The sequence below is a fragment of the Coregonus clupeaformis genome, chromosome 27, assembly GCF_020615455.1.
Source record: "Coregonus clupeaformis isolate EN_2021a chromosome 27, ASM2061545v1, whole genome shotgun sequence".
Taxonomy (NCBI): Eukaryota; Metazoa; Chordata; class Actinopteri; order Salmoniformes; family Salmonidae; genus Coregonus; species Coregonus clupeaformis.
Window position 1 is genome coordinate 43,661,012 of NC_059218.1, and position 11,275 is coordinate 43,672,286.

Sequence of the window (11,275 nt, forward strand, 5' to 3'; positions counted from 1 at the left end):
AGACTGCAACGCAAGGTGCTGTTCATAATAAAATAATAATACAAATTTATTAAAAGGAAACATGGTAAACAATAAATCACAGAATGATAGAAATTAGGACAATCTATCAACTATCTGCCATTAAAAAGAGTTAACAGTTTTTTCCTGCCTGATATTGCGTGGTAGGGCTGGGCACTCCAGAATTTGGGGGTGTAAACTGCATCACCACTTTTCATGCGATTCACCTGGGTATATTATAAAACCTGGCGTCTGAAAAAAATCTTAACAATCTTGAGGGCCCAACCAGGCATATCAGAGAGGCAGTCCTTTAGATCAGGGGTTCTCTAAGTGGGGTCTACGGAGGTACTGCAGGGGGTCCACGGCCAGATGTCAAAATATGTAAAATAAAATAAACGTTTTTTTTGTCCAGCCATGCACTGCCTAAGACATAGTAAAACTCCTTGTATGCTATTTGTACCTCACTCCAGAAGTGTTCTGAATATGAGGGAGTCCCTGGTGAATTTGCTATCACAAAAGGGGTCCCCAGACCCAAAGAGTTCGAGGACCCCTGCTTTAGATAATACTTTAAAAACCAGTAAGAGGACCTTACAATTGACTAAAAGATTAAGTGCAATATTCAATATTCATAGTACTGTACCAGATGAACCACAATGAAAAGCAAATACTACAATCATAATACAAACATACACATTCAAACAATTATTTTGTTTTGTAACAACTTTGGGTATTTCAATATTTGAATAAAAAGTGAATAGATAGATGATGTATTGGGTCGTTCCAGGAGCAGAGGGCCTTTTGCGTCCCTTTGATATTTTAAGTAGAAATTTTCAACCAATATTGAATTTTAAAAGCATGTTGCTGTATCTTAATTAAAGTACCATTTAATATAGACCACACGGAAAATCCAATAAATCCGCATTTTGGCATTTCCCTCTACTTGTTTTTCAGACTTGTACTTGTATTGTTGGAATGACCCTATTGGGTTCTTTCAAACCTGAAAAATATAATGACAACCATAATAATTAGCAAAGGAAAACTCAAAATAAATGTCTGATGTTTTTTTAACATCAGACATTTATGTCCAGACGTGTTATGTCCAGATCCAAGCAATATAATTTCATCCCCATTTTCTCTCTCTGATTCCTCTCCCCTCTTTTCCCATTCTTCTCTTGCCATGTTTTCCCTTTCACTCTGTCTTTTAACTTCCTCGTCCTCCATCTCTCTCCGTACTCTATCCTCCATCTCTCTCCGTACTCTCTCCTCTGTCTCTCTTCTCACCTCCTCTATCCATCTCTGGTGTTCTTCTCTTTTCCTCTCTTCCTCCCTGCGACTCTCCTCTTCCATCAACTCAATCTCTTCTCTATTCTTTCTTTCTGCCTCCTGCAGCATGTCAGGTGTGTAACAGCTACCTTCATTCACATTCATCATGATGAGAATCTTTTCCAGCAGGTCAGTCACCTGCTTTCTATTGGCTCTGTCTTTGTTGTTAAGGACATGATATCTCCAACCACGCTCTTCAATGAGCTCAGACAACTTAACATTTTTCTCTACTAGTTCCTCTATTGTTCTGTTGTTCAGCTCGTCTCCATGAGTAAAGACAATGATAGTGTATCTTGAAGCTACTTCACCAAAACATTTCTCAAATACAGCGACTACATCTGTCTCCTGCTCAGTGAAAGTATCAAGAGTTAGAACAAAGATAAATGCATGGGGTCCAGGGTTAGCCAGATAAATACATCTCTCTATCTCTGAACTCAGACCCTCCTGTGTGTGTGTTGCATAGAAGAAGTCTGGAGTGTCAACCACACTGACTCTATTCTCTCCAATCAGAACAGTTCTCTCTTCACATTTCATGGTAACTGAGGAAAAGCCCAAAGCTGAGTGAAACACTTCCTGACCCAGAATGGTGTTTCCTGTTGCACTCTTCCCCACTCCAGTTTTGCCGAGCAGCACAATCCTGACATCACGAGGATGAGGTGCCATAGTGAATCCAGGTCTGTCCATTATCGATTGTTGAAGGCTACTAACCACCAGTCCTGTTAATCATAGACAACAATGTGTCAAACTAATGTCTCTGTGAAAGTCAGAATAGGGTGCATTTGCACCTGTTTGTTCAATAGCGATTAAGACAATAAAAACTAAGTTAAAACATGACATGAGTTATAGTGTAACGGGGCCTAATCTTTGTCTTTATTAACATAACTGTTATAGCATATTCATTCTTAATTTGACTTCTTGTTTTACCATTTTGCGTTAACACAAATGTGGCCCATTGTGTTTATTATAACTATTTGGCTTGAAGTCGTAATATTATGTTACAAACTCAGATGGCGCCGTTGGCTAAAATAATTACATGATCAAGATTCTGGCCATTCTATTATACCTAAAGCTTGACTTATAAACTAAAGACATAAGTCTTTAAGCTAAGATTGATACAATTTGAAATTTAACTTGTTACTTACAGGGTATAGAAAGTAAAGTCCGATAGAGTTTAATAAGTGTGAGTGCGTCGTCTGTCTTCAAGAAACAACTAACCACTTTAGCTGCGGTCGACAGATGTTCAATCCAGTACAAGTGGTCACGAATGTTACTCCGTTTTCTTCGTCATAACCAAGTTGCCAAATAACGAACTGAAACTTATTCGGTAATTTCAGTAAATAATTATTTACTGCAACATGTTCTGAATACTTGTCACGCTGCTGATCTAAAGACAGCTTTAACGTCAAATATGTCACCTGACAAAGAGTAAACTAGACTATATTCCTATAACCTGGTGCCATAAAACATTCATGTTAATTGGTACATGCAAATAGGATCCTGTATCGATTCTGTATTTACAGACATCAATCGAGGACATGAGCTGCAGTCAAAAGTAAAATGCCTCTATCCTGTACAAAATGTCGGAGCCTATTTTTTAGTTTCACTTTCACACAGCACATAATAAGGTGGGGTCTCATACTCAGTTGGCTTCCTGTTGCACTCGTCTAGCAGGCATTTTATAGCAGTCATAGATCGACTGTCATTTACAATAGGACTAGACCTATGTTAGGCTTTATAAGATGAATGTTGTAGCCAATTATAGGCCTGAGCTATATACGTTAAGTTGCCATAATGGACTAAGGTCGTAATATTATGTTACAAAGGCAGACGGCGTCTTAGCCTAAAATAATTACATGATCAACAATAAGCGCATTCTATAAAATCTAATAAAATTGTATTTGTCACATGCGCCGAATACAACCATACCATGAAATGCTTACTTACAAGTCCTTAACCAACAATGCAGTTCAATAAATATAGTATTTACTAAATAAACTAAAGTAAGTAACACAATAAAATAACAGGAACGAGGCTATTTTTCTATTTTTCTTTTACCTTTATTATAATAATAATAATAATAATAATATGCCATTTAGCAGACGCTTTTATCCAAAGCGACTTACAGTCGTGCGTGCATACATTTTTGTGTATGCTAGGCAAGTCAGTTAAGAACAAATGATTTACAATGATGGCCTACCAAAAGGCAAAAGGCCTCCTGCGGGGACGGGGGCTGGGATTAAATATACAAATATAGGATAAAACACATATCATGACAAGAGAGAGACGCCACAACACTACATAAAGAGAGACACCACAACACTACATAAAGAGAGACACCACAACACTACATAAAGAGAGACACCACAACACTACATAAAGAGAGACACCACAACACTACATAAAGAGAGACCTAAGACACCAACAAAGCATGGCAGCAACACATGACAACACAGCATGGTAGCAACACCACATGACAACAACATGGTAGCAACACAACATGGCAGCAGCACAAAACATGGTACCAACATTATTGGGCACAGACAACAGCACAAAGGCAAGAAGGTAGAGACAACAATACAGCAGCCACAACTGTCAGTAAGAGTGTCCATGATTGAGTCTTCGAATGAAGAGATGGAGATAAAACTGTCCAGTTTGAGTGATTTTTGCTGCTCGTTCCAGTCGCTAGCTGATAGAGGAAACCAAGTCTAGATTTAACCTTAGCCTGCAGCTTGGATATGTGCTGAGAGAAAGACGGTGTACCGTCTAGCTATACTCCCAAGGACTTGTATGAGGTGACTACCTCAAGCTCTAAACCCTCAGAGGTAGTAATCACACCGGTGGGGAGAGGGGCATTCATCTTACCAAACCACATTACCTTTGTTTATGAGGTGTTCAGAACAAGGTTAAGGGCAGAGAAAGTTTGTTGGAAACTAAGAAAGCTTTGTTGTAGAGCGTTTAACACTAAATCCGGGAGGGGCCAGCTGAGTATAAGACTGTATCATCTGCATATAAATGGATGAGAGCGCTTTGTACTGCCTGAGCTATGTTGTTGATGTAAATTGAGAAGAGCGTGGGGCCTAGGATCGAGCCTTGGGGTACTCAATTGGTGACAGGCAGTGGCTGAGACAGCAGATGTTCTGACTTTATACACTGCACTCTTTGAGAGAGGTAGTTAGCAAACCAGGCCAAAGACCCCTCCGAGACACCAATACCTCCCCAGAGAGGAGAGACAGGTTAAAAAGGTCAGAGATAGGCTTGGCGATGATAGGGGCTACAACCTTAAAGAAGAAAATATCCAAACCATCTGACCCAGATGTTGTTTTAGGGTCAAGTTTAAGGAGCTCCTTTAGCACCTCAGACTCAATGACTGCCTGCAGGTAGAAACTTTGTAGGGTGGCAGGGGAATAAGAGGGAGGAGTATCGGGGCTAGTCGCGTTAGAAGGGGTGGGAGATGAGGAAATGTTGGACGGGCAATGAGGCATGGCTGAGTCAAATAGGAATCCTGACTTAATGAAGTGGTGATTAAAGAGCTCAGCCATGTGCTCCTTGTCAGTAACAACCACATCATCAACATTAAGGTACATGGGCAGCTATGAGGAGGAGGGTTTATTCTCCAGGTCTTTAACCGTTTTCCAGAACTTCTTGGGCTTAGACCCACAGAGAGAGAACTGCTCCTTAAAGTAACTAACTTAGGCCTTCCGGATAGCCTGAGTGCACTTATTTCTAATTTGCCTGAACGAGAGCCAGTCAGCCTGAGTATGCGTGTGCCGAGCATTTCGCCAAATGGTATTATTGAGGTGGAGTAACGCTGCCAGATCACGGTCGAACCAGGAGCTGAACCTGTTTTTAATTCTCATTTTCTTTATTGGGGCGTATTTGTTAACAATACCACTGAAAATTTCAAAAAAGGTCAAAGCGTCTTCAACAGAGGGGATCAAGCTGAATCTATACCAATTTACAGAGGCCAGGTCATGAAGGAAGGCTTGCTCATTAAATATTTTTAGCAGGCGTCCATGACAAATCGGGGCAGGTCGTTTCCCTGAGCAGCCATAACGAACTGTAAAACAGTGATCACTAAGGTCATTACATAAAACACCAGACTGATACCTATCAGGATTATTTGTGAGGATAACATCAAGGAGATTAGCCTTTTCTGGGTGTTTGGAGTCATACTTTGTGGGATTGGTAATAATCTTAGAACGATTTAGGGAGTCCCATTGTTTTAGGACTTGGTCAGGTGGTTTAAGCATGTCCCAGTTTAGGTCACCTAGCAGGACAAATTCAGACTTAGTGTAAGGGGCCAGGAGAGAGCTTAGGGCAGGTAGGGTACAGGCCGGTGCTGTGTAAGGGGCCAGGAGAGAGCTTAGGGCAGGTAGGGTACAGGCCGGTGCTGTGTAAGGGGCCAGGAGAGAGCTTAGGGCAGGTAGGGTACAGGCTGGTGCTGATGGTGGATGATAACACCCAGCAACAGTCAACAAAGAGCTATTTAAAAGTTTAATACTTAAAACCAGCCAATCAAAATGTTTGGGGACAACCAAGCACTGAAGGTGTTCCTTGGTATTGCCACTCCACAACCTTTGGAAGATCTGTCTTACAGGGGGTACCGGTACCGAGTCAATGTGCGGGGGTACAGGTTAGTCGAGGTAATTAGTACATGTAGGTAGGGGTAAAGTGATGTAAATGTAAATCGTCCGGGGGGGCCATTTGGTTAATTGTTCAGGAGTCTTATGGCTTGGGGGTAGAAGCTGTTAAGGAGCCTTTTGGACCTAGATTTGATGCTCCGGTACCGCTTGCCATGCGGTAGCAGAGAAAACAGTATATGGCTTGGGTGACTAGAGTCTTTGACAATTTTTTGGGCCTTCCTCTGACACCGCCTAGTATATAGGTCCTGGATGGCAGGAAGCTTGGCCCCAGTGATATACTGGGCCGTATGCACAACCATCTGTAGCGCCTTACGGTCGGATGCCGAGCAGTTGCCATTCCAGGTGGTGATGCAACCGGTCAGGATGCTCTCGATGGTGCAGCTGTATAACTTTTTGAGGATCTGGGGACCCATGCCAAAGTCTTTTCATTCTCCTTAGGTGGAAAAGGCGTTGTCGTACCCTCTTTACGACTGTCTTGGTGTGTTTGGACCATGATAGTTTGTTGGTCATGTGGACACCAAGGAACTTGAAACTCTCGACCCGCCCCACTACAGCCCCGTCGATGTGAATTGGGGAGTGTTCGGCCCTCCTTTTCCTGTAGTCCACGATCAGCTCCTTTGTCTTGCTCACGTTGAGGGAGAGGTTGTTGGGAACTCTCTGACTTCCTCCCTATAGGCTGTCTCGTTGTTGTCAATGATCAGGCCTACCACTGTTGTGTCGTCAGCAAACGTAATGATGGTGTTGGAGTCGTGCTTGGCCACGCAGTCATGGGTGAACAGGGAGTACAAGAGGGGACTAAGTATGCACCCCTGAGGGGGCCCCCGTGTTGAGGATCAGCGTGGCAGATGTGTTGTTGACTACCCTTACCACCTGGGGGCGGCCCGTCAGGAAGTCCAGGATCCAATTGCAGAGGGAGGTGTTTAGTCCCAGGGTCCTTAGCTTAGTGATGAGCTTTGTGGGCACTATGGTGTTGAATGCTGAGCTGTAGTCAATGAACAGCATTCTCACATAGGTGTTCCTTTTATCCAGGTGGGAAAGGGCAAATTGGAGTGGGTCTAGGGTTTCCGGCATGATGGTGTAGATCTGAGTCATGACCAGCCTTTCAAATCACGCCATGGCTACCGTGTAGTCATTTAGACAGGTTACCTTCGCTTTCTTGGGCACAGGGACTATGAGGGTCTGCTTGAAACATGTAGGTATTACAGACTCTGTCAGGGAGAGGTTGTAAATGTCAGTGAAGACACTTGCCAGTTGGTCCTCACATGCTCTGAGTACACATCCTGGTATTCTGTCTGAATGTTGACCTGTTTAAAGGTCTTGCTCACATCGGCTACGGAGAGTGTGATCACACAGTCGTCCGGAACAGCTTGTGCTCTCCTGCATGCTTCAGTGTTGCTTGCCCCGAAGCGAGCATAAAAGGCATTTAGCCTGTCTCGTAGGCTCGCGTCACTGGGCAGCTCGCGGCTGGGTTTCCCTTTGTAGTCCGTAATAGTTTGCAAGCCCTGCCACATCCAACGAGCATCAGAGCCAGTCTTAGTCCTGTATTGACGCTTTGCCTGTTTGATGGTTCATCTGAGGGCATAGCGGGATTTGTTATAAGCATCCGAATTAGTGTCCCGCTCCTTTAAAGCGAAGGTTCTAGCCTTTAGCTCCGTGCAGATGTTGCCTGTAATCCATGGCTTCTGGTTGGGATATGTACATACGGTCACTGTGGGGACAACGTCGTCAACGCATTCATTGATGAAGCCGGTGACTGAGGTGGTATACTCCTCAATGCCATTGGATGAATCCCGGAACATATTCCAGTCTGTGCTAGCAAAGCAGTCCTGTAGCGTAGCATCCGCATCATCTGACCACTTCCGTATTGACCGAGTCACTGGTACTTCCTGCTTGAGTTTTTGCTTGGATGCAGGAATCAGGAGGATAGAATTATGGTCAGATTTGCCAAATGGAGGGTGAGGGAGAGCTTTGTATGCGTCTCTGTGTGTGGAGTTAGGCCTAAACTTGACATATAAACTTAACGCCTATGTCTTTAGGCTAGGCTTGATACATTTTAAAATGTAACTTTTTACTTACAGGGTATAGAAAGTAAAGTCTGATAGAGTTCAATGCGTCGTCTGTCTTCAAGAAACAAATAAAACAAAACTTTAGCTGCGGTCGACAGATGTTAAATCCAATAGAAATGGTCACGAGTGTTACTCCGTTTTCTTCGTCATAACCAAGTTGCCAAATAATGAAACTGTCCGGTCATAAGAGCAGAACATTTTTAGCTAATTACAGTAAACAATTATTTACTGCAACATGTTCTGAATACATGTCACTCTGCTGATCCAAAGAAGTCTCTAATGTCAAATATACCACATGACAAAGAGTAGGCTAGACTATATTCCTATAACCAGGTGCCATAAGACATTCATGTTAATTTGAACATGCAAATAGGATCCTGGATCGATTCTCATTCAGGGACACAACCTCAACAACAAAAACCAACTGTTCAGCAAAAAATAGTTTTTTTGTTGTTGTTGCCTGTTTTGCATGTTATTTTGGCAATAATACGTGTCACATATCAGTCTACATACAAACATGGTCTCTTTTTAGCTTTCTTGAGTAAGGCAGGTCCAAAATGCAGGTGTTTCAGCTTAGCTCAGTGCTTTCTGTGGTAAAGGGGCAGCCAGCGGACAATGTTGGTAATCTCCTCTAGTGTGCGCCGTGATTGGCTTAGTGTTCTGCCACTCATGGGGACACTATGTCACCTCAAAATGTACAGGGAGATCATACTTTCAAAATCTTAGCTGGCAAGTTAGACAAGCAGTCATCATCATGAATCACGTCAACAATCCACTGGCAAATACTTTTCAATCCTTGTCATATGAAGAGAAATTATACAACTAGTTGTAAATCGCAAATTTAGCAATCAGTGGCTAACTACAAGCGTTGCAAAGCAATCACTATTTTGCTTCCCCTGCCTGCTATTCGGTGTGATCCAAGTCTGGGTTTAAGGGTCTCTTTTCCAAGCTTAAAAGGATAAACATTCACACGCAACACCATGGGCAAGAAAGGGTTGAATACATTGGCCATGCTGTCAATCCAGCATGACTTCTGCTCAGACTTCAGTAAGTTCAAGACAACTGGGAAAATACGTTTTGAAGGTCATCCAACTGGGATTTCGAAGTCGGAAACTCAGGCCTCTTCCTAGAGCTCCATCCTGAAGATCACTGACATCATGAATCAACCTTGTTTTTTTACGAGTTCCCAGTTGTCATCAAAGCACCATATATCCAGAGAATGACAGACTTTGATGACAAAGTTTCATGACAAAATTTGCCCACAAGCAGGACTGTCGCGCCAACTTCTTGTTCAAGTAAGCTGTTAGCAGCCCACGTGCCTCTTATCCGCTCATTGTTCCCTTATGCCATAGTTTGTACATCTCAATTGTCAGTACAAACCACATTTGTTTAAGCAAGTCAGCCATATCAGCTATGTTTTTTAAAAAGGCAGTACATGAGGCTGAATGAACTGTTTCGCTGCCAGACAAGGCTCCTCTGATAGCCAGGTGTAGCGGTGGTAAGGATTCACTCCATTGTGCTGAAAATAAATCTCTGCTCTTGGGACAGCTTTATGTAGGCCCTAACAGTTTGTGGGCACCGTTTGTCACTGTTATAGTGCAATCAATGTATTGTTTTGTGTTGTTTTGTGGCTTTGCTGGCATGCATTACATTTTTTTTAGTTTGCCCCACCAAGATTTACATGCTAAAATCGCAACTGGTACATGCAAATAGGATCCTGTATCGATTCTGTATTTACAGTGTCACACCCTGGCTCTGGGACTCTATATGTTGAGCCAGGGTGTGTTCATTCTATGTGTTAGATTTCTATGTTGGTAGTTCTAGTTGTGTTTATTTCTATGTTGGCTAGAGTGACTCCCAATCAGAGGCAACGAGTGTCAGCTGTCGTTGGTTGTCTCTGATTGGGAGCCATATTTAAACTGTCTGTTTTCCCTTTGTGTTTGTGGGTTCTTGTTCCAGTTGGTTTGGTCATTGTTACCGAGGACGTTACGAGTCGTTTGTTGTTTTGTTGATTGTTGTTTCTATTATCACTAAAGATAATAAAGTTAACCATGTTCGTTCATCACGCTGCGCCTTGGTCTATTCAATACGACGATCGTGACAGAAGAACCCACCTTACAAGGACCAAGCAGCGTGTCCAGGGGCAGATCTTGGACTGGACATGGGAGGAAGCGCCGGGAAAGGAGATGGAGAGGTTGGCGATGGCCCAGGTGGGCAAAGTGTGGTCCTGGGAGGACATGCTCGGGGGAAAAGGGCCATGGGCTAGGATTAAGGCCCTGGCGAGAGAGGAGCAGCGGCGGCAGCAGTGTCAACGTCGGACAGGCGAGAGGCAACCCCAGAAATTTTTTAGGGGGGGGCACACGGCATGGACGACCGGGGCTGACGGAGGCAGAAAAGGGGCGGATTCAGAAGGCCACCAGGTTACGGGGGCCACTGGTCAAAGTAGAGAAGGAAGGTGTAGAGGCACGGCGAGAGGTACTGGGGTGTGTTACCAGTCCGGTCCGGCCCGTTCCAGATCCCGAGGTAGAGCCAGTGGTGTGTGTCCCCAGTACGGTCCGGCCTGTTCCGCCCCTCGCATCAAGTGTACGCGGTGTGCGCCGCCAGCCCGGTCCGGCCTGTCCCTGCTCCACGCACCAAGCCTACGGTGTGCGTCGCCAGCCCAGTCCGGCCTGTCCCTGCTCCACGCACCAAGCCTACGGTGTAAGCGTCGCCAGCCCGGTCCGGCCTGTCCCTGCTCTATGCACCAAACCTACGGTGTGCGTCGCCAGCCCAGTCCGGCCTGTCCCTGCTCCACGCACCAAGCCTACGGTGTGCGCCGCCAGCCCAGCCCGGCCTGTCCCTGCTCCACGCACCAAGCCTCGGTGTGGTCGCCAGCCTGGTAAGGCCCGTTTCTCCTCCACGACCAAGACAGGGGTGCGCGCGTCAGTCCAGCACAACCCGTGCCCGGGTCACTGGTGCCTGGTAAGGTCCCGGTCAACTGCTCCACTACGGAGTTGAAGCTAACTACCGCTCCTGCTAAGTCCAGTTCAGCTCCAGCCAGCGGGGCCAGACTGGACCAGGGGCGCTATGGGGGGTTTATTGGAGGGGTGGTGGGCAAGGCCGGAGCCAGAACCCGCCGCCGAGGAGGTATGCCCACCCAGCCTTCCCTGTTTTGTTCAAGTTGAGGCGCGGTCGCAGTCCGCGCCTTTAGGGGGGGGTACTGTCACACCCTGGCTCTGGGACTCTATATGTTGAGCCAGGGTGTGT

At 44.9% G+C, this 11,275-nt stretch overlaps 1 protein-coding gene across 1 annotated transcript; it reads right to left on the reverse strand.

Moving 5' to 3' along the window:
* On the reverse strand, nt 1–3,048 carry LOC121542022 (GTPase IMAP family member 4). Its single transcript, XM_041851446.2, has 2 exons — nt 2,463–3,048; nt 1–2,036 (listed from the first exon to the last, which is right to left on the reverse strand). The coding sequence occupies exon 2, from the start codon at nt 2,002–2,004 to the stop codon at nt 976–978; it is 1,029 nt and encodes a 342-aa protein (XP_041707380.2). The 5' UTR covers nt 2,005–2,036; nt 2,463–3,048; the 3' UTR covers nt 1–975.
* Nucleotides 3,049–11,275: the final 8,227 nt, after the last annotated feature.

Bases quoted from the DNA above. Each gene is read 5' to 3' on its own strand.
- LOC121542022 (XM_041851446.2), bottom strand. From the start codon at position 2,004: ATGGACAGACCTGGATTCACTATGGCACCTCATCCTCGTGATGTCAGG.